General features: G+C 42.8%; 1 protein-coding gene across 39 annotated transcripts in view; it reads right to left on the bottom strand.

Annotated features, from left to right (window-relative positions):
- The window catches only part of CACNA1C (calcium voltage-gated channel subunit alpha1 C), a 760549-nt gene that overhangs the window by 38616 nt on the left and 703735 nt on the right, over positions 1-18198 (bottom strand). For all 39 annotated transcript variants that reach the window (XM_043563280.1, XM_043563302.1, XM_043563296.1 and 36 more), the window contains 7 exons: positions 18064-18192; positions 15751-15816; positions 14095-14186; positions 5648-5813; positions 4924-5051; positions 4174-4270; positions 2255-2357 (listed from right to left, as the gene is read on the bottom strand). In XM_043563280.1, coding sequence (XP_043419215.1) covers positions 2255-2357; positions 4174-4270; positions 4924-5051; positions 5648-5813; positions 14095-14186; positions 15751-15816; positions 18064-18192 — 781 coding nt within the window. The remainder of the gene's footprint in view (positions 1-2254; positions 2358-4173; positions 4271-4923; positions 5052-5647; positions 5814-14094; positions 14187-15750; positions 15817-18063; positions 18193-18198) is intronic.

The raw sequence follows: 18198 nt of genomic DNA on the forward strand, positions 1-18198 counted from the left end.
AAACCATTCTCATTTCTAAAAATTCTTTTTTCTTTTTGCTGTTCTGACGGGATGATTTCCACTATTCTGTCTTCCAGATTGCTGATCCACTCTTCTGTATCATCTAATCTGCTGTTGATTTCTAGTGTATTTTTCAATTCAATTCTTGTATTCTTCATCTCTGTGACTTCTGTTTTGTACTTTCTTATATTTTGTAACTCTTTGTTGAAGTTCTCACTGTGTTCTTTCATTCTTATCCTGAGTTTGGTGAGTATCTTTATGGCCATTACTTTGAAATCTGTCTGGTAAATTACCTATCTCCATTCCATCAGGGATTTCCCACCCCCCCCCCCCCCCCCGCCGCCCCCGGGTTTTATTTTTCCCTTTCATTTAGAACATATTCTTCTGTCTCCTCATTTTGTTTGACTTTCAATTTTTGTTTCTACAAATTAGGTGGAATAACTACCTCTCCTATTCTCAAGGAGTGGCCTCATGTAGGAACATCCCCTGTGTAGATTGCATGTGCCTGGAAGTTTTGGCTGGCTGGCTGGAATTGAAGCCAGCAGGGCCTCAGGGAGTCAAGGGACATACGGTGCTTGGATCACCCTGATGGAATGGCTGGAGCTCAACAGCCACTGACTGGGGGTGTCCTGGGGTGCACTGAGACCAGGTCACTTTGGTGGGTTGGCTGGAGTTGGTGGGCATGGGTGGGGGCTACCTGGGGGAAGCTGGTGTGGGCTAAGGGCCTGGGGCTCATTGGAGCAACCCTATCAGGCCAACTAGAGCACTTAGACCCTGCTCTCATCTGCATTATCAAGGTGAAAGAGGAATGTAAACAATGGTGCTTTTTGGTACCTCCAACCTGGAAAGAATTCCAGTACTCCCCCCACCATTTAGTGGATGTAAATGGATTTCCTTCACTTATAGTCCTGTTGCCTGTTTTCCCCCTGTGTCTCAGGGTAGGTGAGTCTGGGGGCAGGTCCCTCAGTGCTATCCCTCCTCACTGCAGGTCATCACATTGGTCAGGGTGTTCCCATGGTTACCATGTTTTCATCTTTCCTGCCATTCTCTGTGTGGTGCTTCTAACATTTGTTGTGCAGAAGCTGTTTTTCAGGATGAATTGCTCTATATGTGGGTGTAGATTTGGTGTGTCCTTGGGAGGAGGTGAATTCAGGGTCTTCTTACACCAGAATCTCAGACTGCCTCCTCAACCTTTGTTTCTCTTTAGTTTGGCAGCATAACTTGAACTATTTTCAATTTTTTAAAGATTAGCTCATTACTTTGACATGTGTCTTGCTGGCCTGGTTCTTGTTTTCCTTCCTTGTAGATGTTTCTATTATTTTGTGGAAGGATTTAACTGAGAAATGGCACTTCTTTGGATTCTTCACTGAACTGAATTCCCACACATCATTATCATTCTTATTTTACAAATGAAGAAACTGAAGTAGAGAGAGAATAAATGCCTTATCAAGTTTTAAACAAGCTTCAACAGCTGACTTTGAGGCAGGTGGTCTTTTGACCACACTCTAGGAAACATTGTAATTAAGCTAGAAGCTCTTGGAGAGCAATTGCATCTTCTTAGGTACATTCTATATAGCCTTTTCCACAGAGTGGTTCAGAAATACTTATCAATTACAAAGACAGCTGATTATCTCAGCCAAGGCTGCTGCTAGCCCATAGGGCACATTTGTGCAAACCAGAAGGCATCCCTTCAGGTGGACACATCCCTAGGGAGCATGGCCCGGCTAGCAAAGCACAGGTGAGATCTTAACCCATACCTGTCAGCTAGCTGAGCACCTTGATCCAGGCACAGCCTGTATAATTGTACGTGATTACCTTGACCATAATCACCATTTGCCAATATGACCCCTTCCTGACACTTCTAATTTAAAAAGAAAGGTAAACATTTGAGAGATCCACACAGTCAGTAAAATTTCATTTAGATGGGGCTTAGTCCTGCTTCAGGTAACACTCATCACCTTCTGCTTTTGAAGTATAAGCTATGACTTCAAGATATCACCCAGAATCATTCATAGAAATTGATGGAAAGCTAGGGTTCAAAATAAATAGGCTAGAGGCCAAAAGGCCATTCAAGGAGCAAAGGAAACATGAGCAGGCCAGGCCTCTTCAGTATGTGAAGGTTATCACTGAGCCGCTGCTCTGATACACAGGATGGGAAGATCCTGGGAGCACTTTATAGCCTATTGTTTTTCTCTTTTGTTAACCTGTTAGACCTTCTGAATGGCTCTCCCAGTGGCCCTTTGATGACCCTTACCTTCTGTTTTGATCCGCAGGGCTGTCCGGACTAGGGCAAACAGGGTGGCATTGAACATGACAGTCCCATCACTGTTCAGAGGCATGTTCATGGAGACCAGGCGCTGGAGGAGAAAGGGAGGCAAAGCTGGTGATTACAGCAAACAGTTCTCCAAGGACCTACAGAACCACCATGGCAGGAGAATGCCAGGAGGGAGCCTTGAAACTTGTGTGTGTGTTGGGAGCAGTTGGGGGTTGAGGCATGGGTCACTAAAATGTATTCAAAATCTGTTCGGGGGAGAATCTCAGCTCTGCCATAAGTACTTTCACCCTACCACACAGAGTGAAGGAAGAATGGAAATTGTCCTTATTAGACACTTGCCTCCACAAAAGGATGGTAAGCCCACACAACCCCCTCCTCTGCTCAAATGTCTGCTCAGGCATATGGGTGTGCTTTCTACTGGCAATGAAGAACAGCTGCATGCCAGGCATTTGCCAGGAGCCCACCTGCCAGCAGCATTCATCCAAAGCCTTGACAAGAGACACAGTAATGGCAGGTTTGCATGCAGGAGGTGTAGTGTATCTTCTTTTCTGTATATTGAAAAATATACCTCTGCATCAAGCTGAATTAAAAGCTTGTTGACTGGATTGGATCAGATTGCCCTTTTCCCTCCATTCTCACCACCCAAAATAGCTGCTATTGCATTGTGCCCTGGTGTGCGGCCCTCAGCACACACCAGAGTAATTATGAGAAAGAGCACCATTCTGGCATCTGCTCTCAAGATGTGGTCAAAGATCTTATTCGTTAGATTGTATGGTGTCCCATTAACCATAGTGCCAAAAAGGTTTATAATTTTCCTGAGTGACTGGATCTTCTTGACTCTCAAGGACAGTGTGAATTGTGGACTGGCCGTGGGGAAGCTCAACACCCAGGCAGTCTGGAAGGCACAAAGACACACTGTCACCTTGTGCAGGCCACATTTGTCCCTGCTTTTTTGTCCATTGTCCCTTGACTTTACATTTAATTTGTGCTCTTTTTTTTTGGTCTTATCTTCTATACCCTTGGAAATCTTCTAACATCTTTTTTGGAACAAGGTGGAGATGCAAGTGAGAAAAAAATGAGTAAAACAGAGCACAATTCAGTTCTCTATTTTCCATGAATGGTTTATCCACAGAGTTAAATTTTTCTATTTGAGCCTCTTCTGTACAGCTCTCTGATCTCACTTTCCCTAACCCTTTTCAGCTCATTGTTATTCCAATAAGGAGTACAAAGTGGTGGAAATGGGGATTGAAAGAAGAGGGGAGAGAGTGGAAACAATACCCTTCAGCATTTGTGAGGCTACCTGGTTGGGATTATAATGAGGTAAGGGAGGTGCCTGGACACACAATTGAAGGGGGCGCTCACTCTCAGGGTCATGTGAGGGCCACATGAGCAACAGTTAGGTCTAAAGAGACTAGGATGCTTGTTTTTACTTTTATGGCGTCATGGACTCACTTAGAAATACGAACATGATGGATCCTCTCCCTGGTACAATTTGTGAGTGTTTCAGTGATTTTGCACACAATTTTAGAGATTTACAGGTCCCTGAGGCTGATACATAGACACTCTAATAGCCCCCTGATCCCAGGAAGAGAACCCCTAATCCATCTGTCCTTGGCTGGAAGTCTTCTAGGATGCCTAGGTGGTGCAGCTTGGTGGGACTGGGCATGTGGCTGGTTGGGTCATGAGGCATCCATTTCATCTTTCCTTTATGGTGTCTGAGGACTGATTGTTGGTAGGAACCTCAAAATATAATCTGGTCCATGCTCATTTCTTTAGGCACATAAAATATTGTCTTCAATCCCTGTAAGGATCAAGGTCTGACCAAGGTCACAAGACAAATAGGCCTCTTCCCTTCCATATTTTTTCTTTTTCTCCTTTGAACTCAGGTCATCTCTTACTTTGCAAGCCACGCGGTGAGGGCACAGCTTCCCAAAACCCAGTGGGGGCTGAATCCGCCGGAGCAGGGTCACCACATCTAGGTGTTTGATACGACCCCTAAAAGAGGAAGGAGAGGAGTCAAAGATCAGTCAAGAGTCGTGGTTTCGACTAGCAGCCCAGGACTCAGTCTGGGCTCTCCAAAGCTATTGTTCTGTTTGTCAAATTTGGTGCAGAATTGCAGAATTGCATGGTAAAACTCCAAAACTAATATATACATTTTAATGAACACTTTTCCACCAGTGCTTTTAATGAACAATTTTCCACCAGTGCTTTGCTTAAGGTGGAAGAGACTTTCAGGAGTACAATGAGATTCTTACAGATACTTGTTGCTGCAATCTAACCATCTGACCAAAAGGCATTTATTGAGCGTCAACCGAATGTGATGGACCTATGAGTGTATCTTTGAACCTGAAGCAAGAATGGAGTGAGATCTACTTGACTAAATATTTTAACTTGAATACTTACTAGTTATTCCTGACACTAGGATCCCCCATCCTTCTGTCCAACTGAAAATAGCAGACATGTTCCTGACTTAGCCAAAGATGCCTGGCGTATCACTGGTCCTTTTGACCTTTGGCCCTGGGGTCTGGTGCAGTTCAGTGTTTCCAGTCGATCTACCCAATGCTAAACTGTTCTGAACCTCTTCTATAGGTGTGGTCACATAATGTTCTCTGGGTTTTGGGAATCAGTCTTTCTCTCTGGGAACTTACTTAGCTTCAGGATCATACTCTGCCCAGATTCTTTTAAATTCATCCAGATGATGGGGACCAAGGATTGACCAGTCTCTTGTCAGGTAGTCAAAGTTGTCCATGATGACAGCTACAAAGAGGTTGATGATCTGCCGAGGACAGAGATATGATGAGTTTCTACAAGAGGACCTCCTGCACGGTTGAATCCTCTTTGCCAGCCGGTGCCATGTGTGGCAGAAGCCCATGTTTCTAAAGACCAGCTATATTCACCATTTAAAACACCAGTCCCTGGAACTTGGGTCTCTTGGGTATGAATTTGCTTGCATCAGAGCAGGGTTGGATGAACCCCACATGTGGGCTGGACAGTTTCTCTCATACACAATTGCTGGGTAGCGCTGCCAAGGACAGAGGGCAGCTTTATCCACCACCCTTCCTGCACTCTGCATCAAAGTGTCGAAAACATACAGGTTGCCTCTAGGCCTCCACACACATCCCCTCTGTCCTCTAGTACAATGACACCATCACAAGAGCCAAGAATGGACAAGAAAGATGCTAGTTGGGCTCACTCTGGCCCAGGGCTTTGTGTCCTTGTCTGATGGTTGGACATTCCTCCTAACTCAGTCTCTGCAAGCTAGTTCCTCTGATGGAGTTGCTCTGACTGCAAGCTGCAAAGGTAGATAGAGGGCCTGGGCTGCCTTGAACTGCACACTCATACCCATGGCTGTTCAGCCCCACCTTGGCTTACCAGGAAGGCACAGAGCATGTAGAAGCTGATGAAGTAGAAGACGGCAAAACTGCTGCCACAGGGCGTTTCCCCTTCCGTGCTGTTGCTGGGCTCTGACTCGGGGGCACACTTCTTCCCTGGCATGCAGGCCAGCATGATATCTTGCCATGCCTCCCCTGTGGCACACCTAGGGGAGAGCGGTGAGAGAGTCTACCACCCATGGGGCCCATCTCATATCTCTGGATCTTTCTCTTACCCCTTGTGCCATCCTCCCTGCCCAGAGGGAACTACTGAATTGAATTTGGTGTTTATCATTCCCTGAATGGTTTGATACAGTCACTATCAGATACAAAAATATATATCATTGTTTTGAATGTTTTAAAACTATATATAAATGGTGACAAACTGCCTTTTCTGAAAAGTCCCTCTTTTTTTGCAATTCATGTTAAGATTTATCCATTTAGTTCTAGTTCATTCAACATAACTACCATATAGGAGTATACTCTATGTATATACCATTAAAAAAACCCATTGTCCTGCTTAAGGTTTTTCTTTTCTTTTTTGCTATTATAAAGAAGACTGCAATCAAAATGCAGGTCCATGCCTTGGATATCTGCTTAGAAAATGGAAGTTAGGGTCGTCTTCACTTTCACTAGGTATTCCTGGTTCTCCAAAGGTTTGTCCAATCTATGCTCTGGTCGTCAGTGCAGGACAAATGCCATTGCTCTGTGGACTTGCCAACTCGTTTTCAGTTTTGCTGAGGTATAATTGACAAATAAAATTGTAAGGTATTTATTTTCTTTTTTTGAATGTTTATTTTGTGTGTGTGTGTGTGTGTGTGAGAGAGAGAGAGAGAGAGAGAGAGCACAGGCACACATTGGGGAGGGGCAGAAGGAGAAGGAAAGAGAGAATCCCAATCAGGCTCTGTGCTATCAGTGCAGAGCCCCATGTGGGGCTCCATCTCACAAACTCTGAAATCACGACCTGAGCTGAAACCAAGAGTTGGATGCTTAACAGATGGAGCCACCCAGGTGTCCCCAAAGTTGTAAGATATTTAAAGTGTACTTCATGATGATTTGATTTACCTATACATTGTGCAAGGATTCATATGGTAATTTTATTTTTAATTTTTTGAGTCATCGTCATACTTTTTTACACAATGGCTATGCCTTTTTCTTTCTCACCAACAGGGCACAAGGGTTCCAATTTCTCCACATCCTTGCCAACACTTGTTGTTTTCTGTTTTGTTTTGTTTTGTTTGATAGTAGGTATCCTAATGAATATGAGGTAGTATCTCACTGTAGTTCTGATTTATATTTCCCTTATGATTAGTGATGTTGAACATCTTTTCACATGCTCATTGGCCATTTATATATCTTCTTTGGATATTTGGAGAAATGTCTATTCAAGACTTTTGCCCATTTTAAAACTGTTGTTGTTGAGTTTGGCAATCGATTTTTTGGCATTTAATTTTGTTTCTTCTGCAATTCTTACTTTTTATTTTTCTTATTGCATTGGATAAAACTTGCAGTATAATGTTGACTAGGAAAAGTGATAGTATGTGCTCTTTTCTCTTATATTTGCTAATTACCTGGTATAGACTGAATGTGTCCCCCACCAAATTCATGTGTTGAAGCCTTAAACCTCAATTAATTTGCAGGTGAGGCCTCAGGAGATAATAAGATTTGGATCAGGTCATAATGCTGGGTCCCCCATGATAAAATTAGTGTCTTTTTAATAACAGAAGGAGAGACTTGAGCTTTCCATTTTTTCATCATATGAGGACACAGCAATAAGGTGGCTGTCTATAGGCCAGGAAGAGGGCTCACACCAGGAACTGAATTGACTGGGACCTTGATCTCAGACTTCTAGCTTCCAGATGTGTGAGAAAGAAATGTCTGTTGTTTAAGCCACTCATTTCATATTTTGTTAAAGTAGGCTGACCAAACTAATAATTTCCAGTACAGGAAAGTGATTGTTTTCTTTTGTTAATCTTCCACTTTACTGATTCTATTAATTGTTATAAGGTTTTTGAGTTGATTTGCTTGTTTTTTCTACCTGGATTAGACTGTTGGGGCGCCTGGGTGGTGCAGTCGGTTAAGCGTCCGACTTCAGCCAGGTCACGATCTCGCGGTCCGGGAGTTCGAGCCCCGCATCAGGCTCTGGGCTGATGGCTCGGAGCCTGGAGCCTGTTTCCGATTCTGTGTCTCCCTCTCTCTCTGCCCCTCCCCCGTTCAAGCTCTGTCTCTCTCTGTCCCAAAAATAAATAAACGTTGAAAAAAAAAAAGACTGTTGTTTGCCAACAATGACAGTTATGTCTACACGTTTTCATATTTATACTTCTTGCTTTTTTCCCCCTTTCTTAATACATAAGGTAGTAGCCTTATTTAGCCTTATGGAATGACTAAATGGAATGACTGAGGAGGTGTTTCTACCTTTTTCTGTTCCTGAAAAGTTTATGTAACATAGGGATGATCTATTCTTTGATATTTTGGTAGACATCACACATAAAAATACTGGATCTTGGGACTTTTTGAGGACTAAAACTTTGACTACCTTTTCAATTTCTATTGTGACTAATTAAACAAAATTTCCTCTTAAGATAATTTTGTGATTTATATTTTCCTATATAAAAGTGCCTACTGGATTTTCAAGTATTTGACATAAATTTGTTCATATTTTATCATTCTGAAAATCTCTTGCATATCTATAATTGTATTTCTTTTCTTATTCTTGATGTGTCTTTTTAAAAAAATTAGATTTGATGAAGTTTTGTCTATTCACTGGTATTTTCAAAGACTTAGTTTTAGGGTCTATTGATAAATATTTTTGTTTCATATTTTATTAATTTCTGCTTTTATTTTAATAAGTGAGTTATTTCATATTTAGGGGTTATTTTGCTATTCTTTTTCCATCCATTGTTTTGGTTATTATAAATTTGTAAAATAAAATTTTGGCTTTGAAATTTTCTTTGGTATTGATTGATACGTCTTATAAATTTAAGATGTACTGCTCTCACTTTTCATTTCTAAGAAGTATGTAAGCTTCAGCTTTGAGTTATTTAGATCAGTGACTCAAAACATTTACATGAATAGATTTTGGAGGGACTACTGATTTTGTGGTTAATTTATAATTTTTGCTGTTTTGGAGTCGGGGGAAGTTTTACAATTTATTGAATTTTTCTTTGTGACTTAAATCTTGGCTAATTTTTGTGAATGTTTCTGGGTGCTTAAAAATAACTTTTTTTTTGCAATTTATTGAGTACAAATTTATTACATTAAATTTGTCAGTTGTGTGTTTTTTGAATTTTAATTAATTAATTAAAAATTAAATATTTATTTTTGAGATAGAGAGAGCATGTGTGTGCATGCCTGCACAAGTGGGGGAGGGGCAGAGAGAAGGGGAGAGGATCCTAAGCAGACTCTGTGCTGACAGAAGTGAGCCTGATGTGGGGCTCGAACTCACAAACTATGAGTGGCTGAAGTTGGACACTCAACCAACTGAATCACCCAGGTGTCCCTATCAATTGTGTTTTTAGATATTCTTTACCCTTTCTTTTATTTTGTTCTATTTGATCTGTCATTTTTGGCATATCTCCCATTGTGTGTATTTCTGTGTGTGTGTGTATGTGAGTGTTCATTTTTTCCTTATTATTCTATTAGTCTCATTGATATATTTCCAAATTATATTGTTAGGCTCATGTAGTTTTGTGATTATTATGTAATCTGGTGGATTATACCTTCTATCTATATCAAATATCCCTCTTTGTCTTATTTAGTGCCTTTCATTTGGAATTTTATTTCTTCTGATACTGTTATTACTACATCTATTTTTTAAAGCATTGTTCTTTTTCCATTCCTTTATTTTTATTTTCTTTAAATCATTTTATTTTACTATATTATAAACAGGCTACAGTTAGATTTCTTAAAACCAACATTAGCGTATCTATCTTAAATTTAATTTTTAGTGATTATTAATCTTTGCTTTTATTCCTGCCATCTTGTTTTCTTTTCTAATTTTCTTTCCCTCCCTTCTCTCTCCTTCCTTCCTTCCTTCCCACCTTCCTTCCTCCTTCCTTCCTTTGCCTTTCCTTCCTTTTGTGGAATTGCTAGGTTTTACTTGCTGATTTTTGCCCCCTCTAGTGATTTGGAATGTACACATTTCCATTTCTGTTTTTCTAATGGTTGACCTTCAAATATTTAACATATATATTTACACACTTTCCCCTGGCTGTGCATAGGGTTGAATAGCATCTTTTCCTTTCTACAACAAGAGAAGAATGTCAGCACACTTTCATGTTTCTTATTCTTCTACCACCTCATTCTTCTGACTTTGTTGAGATAATTTTAAGGTTTTTACTTGCAAATTGCTATTGAGGTTTTGGACATTTTCCCTTAACAGTTATTATTTCTTATTTAAAAATTTATTACAAAAATTTTCAACCATATACAAAAGTAGAAATTATAAAGAAACCCCAGGTACCCATCACCCAATCTTAACAATCATCAATATTTTGCTGTGTGTGTTTCATATATCTCCCCCAAATTACCCTTCTCCCCTTTTCGCTGGAATATTTTATTTTATATTATTTTATTTTATTCTTTTGTATTTTGGATTCTCACCTTTTAAAAAAATTGAAGTAGTTGACACAGTGTTAACATTAGTTTCAGGTGCACAGCGCAGTGATTCAACAAGTCTATATGCTCTGCTCACTGCAAGTGTAGCCACCATCTGTCACCATACAATACTAGTATAGTACCACTGACTATATTCCCTATACGGCACCTTTTATCTCTGTGATGGAATAGTTTAAAGCAAATCCCAAACTTCATGTAATATCATTATATCAACCCTAAATATTTCAATATGCATCTAAAAAATAAAATGATAACTTTATGTAACCACAATATAATTATTACACTTAAAAATTAATAATTCTTTAATAACTAATACCTCCCTTAACAACTATTTAGATTTAATATAAGGTTTATAATTTCTTTGTTCATAACTCATAACTATAAACTTCATGGCTTCTTTACTAATATTACTCTGTTCATTCTATTTGTTAGATTAATTTTTCATTCTGTGGAAGTGCATCCTTGTGTAGTTGTTTCAGAGAAGGTTTATGGGAAGGAGTAAACTTTCTGGGTTCTTATGCTTTTGGAATCTATTTTGCTTTGTTACAGTGCTAATTAGGCTGCATTATAGGAGTCTAGGTCCAAAAGTACATTTTCTTCATAATATTGAATACATTATTCCTTTGTCTTCTAGTATGTACTTTTGCTAATACCAAGTATAATGAAAATTGGTATTTTTTTCAATTTTAACTTGTTTTATTTTTTATTTTTTTTAAATTTACACCCAAATTAATTAGCATATAGTGCAACAATGATTTCAGGAGTAGATTCCTTAGTGCCCCTTACCCATTTAGCCCATCCCCCCTCCCACTACCCCTCCAGCAACCCTCAGTTTGTTCTCCATATTTATGAGTCTCTTCTGTTTTGTCCCCTCCCTGTTTTTATATTATTTTTGTTTCACTTCCCTTATGTTCATCTGTTTTATCTCTTAAAGTCCTCATATGAGTGAAGTCATATGATTTTTGTCTTTCTCTGACTAATTTCACTTAGCATAATACCGTCTAGTTCCATCCACGTAGTTGCAAATGGCAAGATTTCATTCTTTTTGACTGACAAATAATACCCCATTGTATACATATACCACATCTTCTTCATCCATTCATCCATCGATGGACATTTGGGCTCTTTCCATATTTTGGCTATTGTTGATAGCGCTGCTATAAACATGGGGGTGCATGTGTCCTTTGGAAACAGCACACCTGTATCCCATGGATAAATGCCTACTAGTGCAATTGCTGGGTGGTAGGGTCGTTCTATTTTTAGTTTTTTGAGGAACCTCCATACTGTTTTCCAGAGTGGCGGCACCAGCTTGCATTCCTAGGAATACTTTTTTTTTTTTTAATTTTTTTTAATGTTTATTTATTTTTGAGACAGAGAGAGACAGAGCATGAACGGGGGAGGGGCAGAGAGAGAGGGAGACACAGAATCGGAAGCAGGCTCCAGGCTCTGAGCCATCAGCCCAGAGCCCGACGCGGGGCTCGAACTCACGGACTGCGAGATCGTGACCTGAGCTGAAGTCGGATGCTTAACCGACCGAGCCACCCAGGCGTCCCACCAGGAATACTTTTGAAAGTATTTTTTTTCTTAGGAAGCTTTAAGGATATTTTCTTTATTCTTGGTATTCTAAAACTTCATCATAATGTGTCTAAGGGACTTTTTGACAAACTTATTCTGCATTTAGTAGGCCATTTCAATCTGAAGGCTCAGATCTTTATATGAAATTTTCTTTGATCATTCCTTCATTTCCTTCTCTCCATTCCTTCTGTCTTTTCTAGCTGAATTTGTATAAGAAAGATGGGATTTTCAGTTCTATCTTCCATGTGTTAATTTTTATTTTATATTTTCAGTTTTTTTGTCCCTTTGGCTGTGTACTAAGAGAATCCTGGTTTGACCTTTCAGCTCAGTACCTCATTCTTTAGCTGTGCCCATTTTCTGAATATTTCAACAACTGTATGTTTTTTTGAGTTCTTTCTTTAATTTGTTCTTATTAATAATGACTTCTCTGGGGTGCCTGGGTGGCTCAGTCACTTAAGCATCTGACTCTTGGTTTTGGCTCAGGTCATTATCTCACAGTTCGTGGGACTGAGCCCAGAGCTGTCAGCACAGAGCCTGCTTCGGATTCTCTTTCTCTCTCTCTCCCAGCCCCTCCCCTGCTCTCTCTCTCTCAAAATAAATGAACTTAAAAAAAAAACACTTCTCCTCCTCCTTCTTAATTTAACAGATGTAATATGCTCTGCAATCTCTCTAAAGATATGAATTATATTTATTTTCAAATCTTTTAGCTTCATATATTCTTTTTCCTCCTCATGTGTTCATTCATCTGCTAATTGAGCATGGTGCCTTTCTTTATTGATACTAGTTTCCCCCCAATACTTTGGTATTATTATTGACTGTTATTTGTGCTTCAGAACCCAGTTCACAACTCTGTGGATCAAATTTTCATTAGAGAGACTCTTTGGAGATCATGGAAGAAAGAGAAGATGTGCTGTCAGGTGAGGTGGGAAGGTAGCATCTCTGAGGGTGGAGTTCCTTGGGGGGACCTGTTCTACTTTTCAGACCTCAAAGCCCAGGGGTGTGATGTTCAGTGCTGCTGCTTTCAACTTGTGAGCATTAGCAAATGCTCTCCAAATACAGGTCCTTGAGGAGCTGGCCTGGTCATGGTCTCTCCTGTGCTGTGCACCTGTGGATCCAGGAAGTGCTCTCACTTTTTTCACAGGCCACACATTGTTGGGAAGGTGTTTTCTTCAGATCTTGTACCTTTGTCAATTGAACCCCATCTGATTTCTTCCATTTAGAAATTCCTCAACATTCCTGGTTCAGTAACAGCACTCTTTCATGTCCCCCCCCAACCTTAGTATTGTTATGGGTTTATTCTTTTAAGAAATATCTTCTGTCATCAAGGGCTTTAGGACAGGAGGGGAGATAGACCCATGTGCTCAGTCTTATATCTGTGTTCAGCTCTGATATTTAAATATGGCACAGGCTTAAGTGTTTTGATTTAATACATTTTGAGCAATAATGATACTTGAGCTTGGGTGTGGGGAAAGGATTTGATAGAACTTGGTGAAAGTGATGCTGTCTGATAGATCTCTGGATCTTCTGGAAAGGGACCCCAGGGAATGGTAGAGAGCTCACTGCCTCTCCCAGGGCCATAATATGTAGAATATATGATCTGGAATGGACTTTAGAAGTCGTCTGGTCCAGGGGATGGGGTAAATCATTCTCATCTGCCAGCCCTGGTCTAGATAGGGGCCCCAGAGTTCCAGGCTGTGAGGAACAGGAAACTGAGAAGGACCAAAGAGGTCATTAGGAGTCAGATGAGGAAGAAGTAGGTTGCAGCATAGACTCACTCACTTAGGAGCAGGCTGAGAAACACTCTTTTCTCCAGCTAGGCCTGAGGTGGTGGCCTTCCAAGAGGGGTGAAGGCTCATGGCTGGCTAAAATGAGGAGGAGACTAAGTGCATGAGGACATAATAACCCACTACAGCAAATGACACTGACATTGGTATAGCTGTACTTGTTTGCAAGGTAGCTGAGACTCAGAGAAGTTAGGTGTCTTACACAGCGAATGTGCCACAATCTTGGCTTGAAGCCTGTTTGGCTTCCAAACCACGGTGCTTTCAGTATTAGACTTGTGATGACCTAGTGCTTTTGGGTGGTTACTAGCCAGTGACCAATGGGCAGCTCAGTGGAAAGTATTGCAAATAACAATGAAACAACAGATTTCTCTCCCTGCACAGTCCCCTGGAAGAGTTCCCTCTCATTCTGCATCCAGACCATAGGGCTGCATCATGTAGGTGTGTTTGTATGCATCTGTCCTCAGAGACTCACCTGAAGAGAAGGAGCACAGCTTGGGGGAAGGTCTGAAAGTTGTTGTTCCGGTTGATCTCTGTGGTGTCATTCAGGGCAATTTTCCCAAACACCTAAGCAGGGGGAGAGGAGAGTAAGTCAGTGCATGGTGGACACTCATTGTTCAATGGACTCTTTAGGGGTCACAGCTGACTGTGGGTCAATCCAGCCCATAGCTGAGCTGAGTCCCCTGACATGACCTGGCAGGGCCTCATGGAGGCAGGCACCTGCTGACCTTTCCAGCCCCTGATCTCCATCCACCACACTGGGCAGGTGTAAGAGGAAAAGTACCCATGGGCCTTCCTGTGGGCCACTGGGAGCTGGGCTAAGAGCAGGTGGAAGCTGCAACCAGCACCCTGCTTTGTGTAGGGACAGAGGGTTCACTGGTCTTCTTCCCCTCCTCCTCCTCCTTCTGGCTGCAGATTCTTGAGAATATATATTTTTTCTCTTTCAAAAAACTTTATTGAGGAATAATTAACAAAGATAATTGTGTCTATTTAAAATGTACAATGTGGTGGTAATTTGATGTACAATGCAATGTAGAATTGTTACCAAGACCGAGATAATTAACACATCCATCATCTCACACAGTTAACACAGGTAACTTTTTTTTTTTTTTTTTTTGGTGTGGTGAGAATGCCTAGGATCTTCTTGCAGCCACTTGCAAGTGTCTAGTGCTGTAGTATTGATTACAGTCACTGCTAGGCCCTCAAGACTTACGCTTCTGGCCTCCTTTTCTTTGCCATTTCAGCCCAGATGCCCAAACACTCTTCCAAATTCAGTTCTTGGATTTCAGAGCAGTCTGGACTTGGGCAAGCTTAATTTATCCATGAAATTAGGGGCCTCCTTATTTTTATGACCATTTAAAGATATGACTATCCTAGAAGCTGCCACCGTTGGTGAGGGTTAAGGTAGCTCTTCTCATCTCAAAAGATTTCGGCCTAGGAAACTTGAGGTCTTTCTGCAAAGAATAAGTAGGAGAATCTTCCTTAGGGAGCTGCTGAGGAAAAGCTCCCTGCCAGTGTGAGTGCTAGGCTGTGGGAGCTCTCTGGATCCCTGAGGAGAGGCCAGCTGGAGAATGCCACAGAGTGTGAGGGCACCTGTGAGGGGGCCCTTGAAACTGCTGCATGTTTGATGGGGACAGCTTGCCCACCTGACTCCCTCCTTCCCTCCTCCTTCTTTGTTCCTTCACTCTTCCATTCCCTCTCTCCCTCCCTCTCAGTCATGAGCTTCTCTGTAATGATGCTGGGGTTGGGGGCTAGTTCTCAGGCCGGCAAACCTGGGCAAAGGGAGGGGTGCTGTCTGACACACCCTTAGTGTTGTTTCTTGGAAGGGCTGTCTCTACAGAGGCCCCTGGTGTTAATCTTGGAGTGTTTTTCCCTACCTGAGAGCAGAGGCCAGGCCTGGGGTGCAGGAGAGAGAAGTTGTGTACCACACTTGGCCATTCATCCTCCTATCCATAAGGCTGCCATTTGAAAGGATGTTCTAATTCTTGTGACTTTCTTGTCTCAGAAGTGGAAGCAGAGGGAGGGACAGTCGGAGCAAGAGGGAGGTAGGAGGGAGGAGGTGTCCAGAAAGTGGGGCTGGGAGCTGGGAAGAGAAAGTAGAAGCAGAGGAGCAGCAGGAGAGCTGTCCTACCTGCATCCCGATCACTGCGTAGATGAAGAACAGCATCACTATCAGAAGGGCCACATAGGGCAAAGCCTGGAAGGAAGCACAGGATACAGGGCGTGAGACCAGCAGGGAGATGGCTGGCCAGATCCCTTCCCAGGGGGCACTGTGGCCTGGTTTTGGGAGGTGGCATTTCCCAGGGCCCCACAGAAGTTCAGCGTATGGGGGAAGGTCTGAACCATGGCACTGACCTCCCATTTTCCCTTGGTTTCAATTGCCTGAGAAGCAGTGAGTGTAGTGTACTGAGAAAATCAGGCTGCAGAGTAAGGGAAATTGTATGATACTGCTTTAATAAAAACTATCAAGAATGAGCAGACGTCCTCCAATTAGGCTCTATACAGCAAGGAGAAAGCCATGGAAGATACACACCAAGTTTTCCTGGGGAGGCATGGGGTGGAGGCAGGTTACACCCTTCCTTTACGTAGCATGATGATCTACTAGTTGTAATAAAAACAATTACTAAGGAAAAACTTAAATAAAAGAAAGATCATGGGTTCAAATCCTATTTCTACCACTTTCTAGCCATAGGAGCTGGGCTATATTACTTAACCTCTCAGAGCCTCAGTTTCCTCTTCTGAAGAATGAGAAGAATGAAGAATTACCTCTCAGGGGTTTTGTGGAGTTTAAATGATTTAAGGTTTACAAAATGCTTAATGTAATGTCTTCCACATTGTTGGGTCCCATATATTTTATTCACTCAATGTATTATTGCCTGGCAGCTCAGACAACTTCATTTTCCAGAGTCTGCTGCTTCTCCCGGGGAGAGTGGGAGAGGCCTCCTGGGGCTCAAGGCTGACTCTGGAATCCAGGAGATTTCAAGAATCTGGGAAATGCCTTGCCAGGTGCCCACACACCACTAGATGGCATTGCAAGATCACACGAATGCTTTTTCTGTCAGGTCAGAGCTCCTGATCCACGTTCAAGCCACACAGCCCTGTCTGTTGCTTTTTCCTTGCCCAGAGAAATGTGTATGGCCTGTATAATCATCATAGCTGTGGGACCCTAGGGGTGCACCCACCGACAGGGCCAGCCACCAGTCCTGCTTCACCGGAACCCTCAGATTCCCAGGGAGTGGGCAGGGCATGGCACAGGTTGGGGGGAGGTGGTCTGGGGGTGGCAGGGAGGGCAGCTGCAGGCCATCATTAAGTGGGGAGCCAGCCTGGGGCTGGTGGGTGGACAGTTGGCTCTGAGGAGTGCAGCGAGGCTGATCCAGTCAAGGATCTCGGATGATGATTCCTAGGGCAGGAGGCTGCCTGGAAGGGTGTTTATTTATGCCTTTGGGATAGAATTCCAAAGCGAGGCAGGCACCTGCCTGGAGAGCACTTTCCTCTGACTTCATCTTCTGTTACGGGCACGTTCAGATCAGGGATCCACTCCCATGCCCATCCCTGGGCTCAGACTGGCCATAGCATGGGACAAGGAAGGAATCCTTCAGTGCTGGGAAGACTGACAGTGGTGCTTCCATGGGCAGGGAGAAGCTGCCTTTGGTGCTGGGCTAAGGAAGCATGGCAGCACGTGCAGGGGCCCTACACTGTCATCCTCAAAAAATTCCAGTGGCCTCACAGAGTCTGCTGCTCTTTAACTTCAGTCTTACATAACCCGTTGGCCAGGGGCGACCATTATTCTGCTTTCACAGATGGAAAATAAAGGCTGAGAAAAGAGAATTGATCCTATAGTTAGGCAACCCTGTGCCCCTGGGAGGGGACCGTCTCTCCTTGAGTGGAGTGACACTGGGGTCCTGGAGAATTTGGCTAAGTCCACAAACAGGTATGGACAGCAGACACCACAGAAATGCCTACTGGGAGGCAGGTGACGGCCAGATCCTAAAAATGCCAAAAGTGGGAGGGCCATTGAGGTTATCAGATCATCTGGGCCCATGTTTTTCAAATTTTTTCCACCATAAAACCTCTTTGTGCAGTAAATTCTTGTGGAAAAATACATAGATGAGAGAAGAAAGCAGAACCACTCAGCCTCCCCCTTAGCTCCCAGCCTTCTCTGCTCTGACTTTGGGGAAGTCTGGGGCTCCAGAGCTTGCTTTTGAAAACCACAAATCCAGCCCAATGACCTTATTATAGACAGGAGGAAATCAAGGGCAGAGCTGGCGAGCAGTAGTGTGAGCCCCACACTGGACCCCTAGGGGTGTTCTTTCCTGTGTAGCATCACCTCGCCTCCCACGCAGGGAGCCCAGGAGGAGATGGGCAGAGACCCTTGTGCAGCCCCACCTTTGGGGAGCTGAAGAGGCTCTTCTCCTTGCAGCCCGCTTAGGGTGGAGGTGGCTACCTGGAAAGACTTGATGAAGGTCCACAGCAGGGTCCGGATGCCCTCCCCACGGCTTAGCAGCTTGACCAGTCGCATGACCCGGAAGAGGCGGAAGAAGGTGATGGAGATGCGGGAGTTCTCCTCTGCGTTCTGGAA

The sequence above is a fragment of the Prionailurus bengalensis genome, chromosome B4, assembly GCF_016509475.1.
Source record: "Prionailurus bengalensis isolate Pbe53 chromosome B4, Fcat_Pben_1.1_paternal_pri, whole genome shotgun sequence".
NCBI lineage: Eukaryota > Metazoa > Chordata > Mammalia > Carnivora > Felidae > Prionailurus > Prionailurus bengalensis.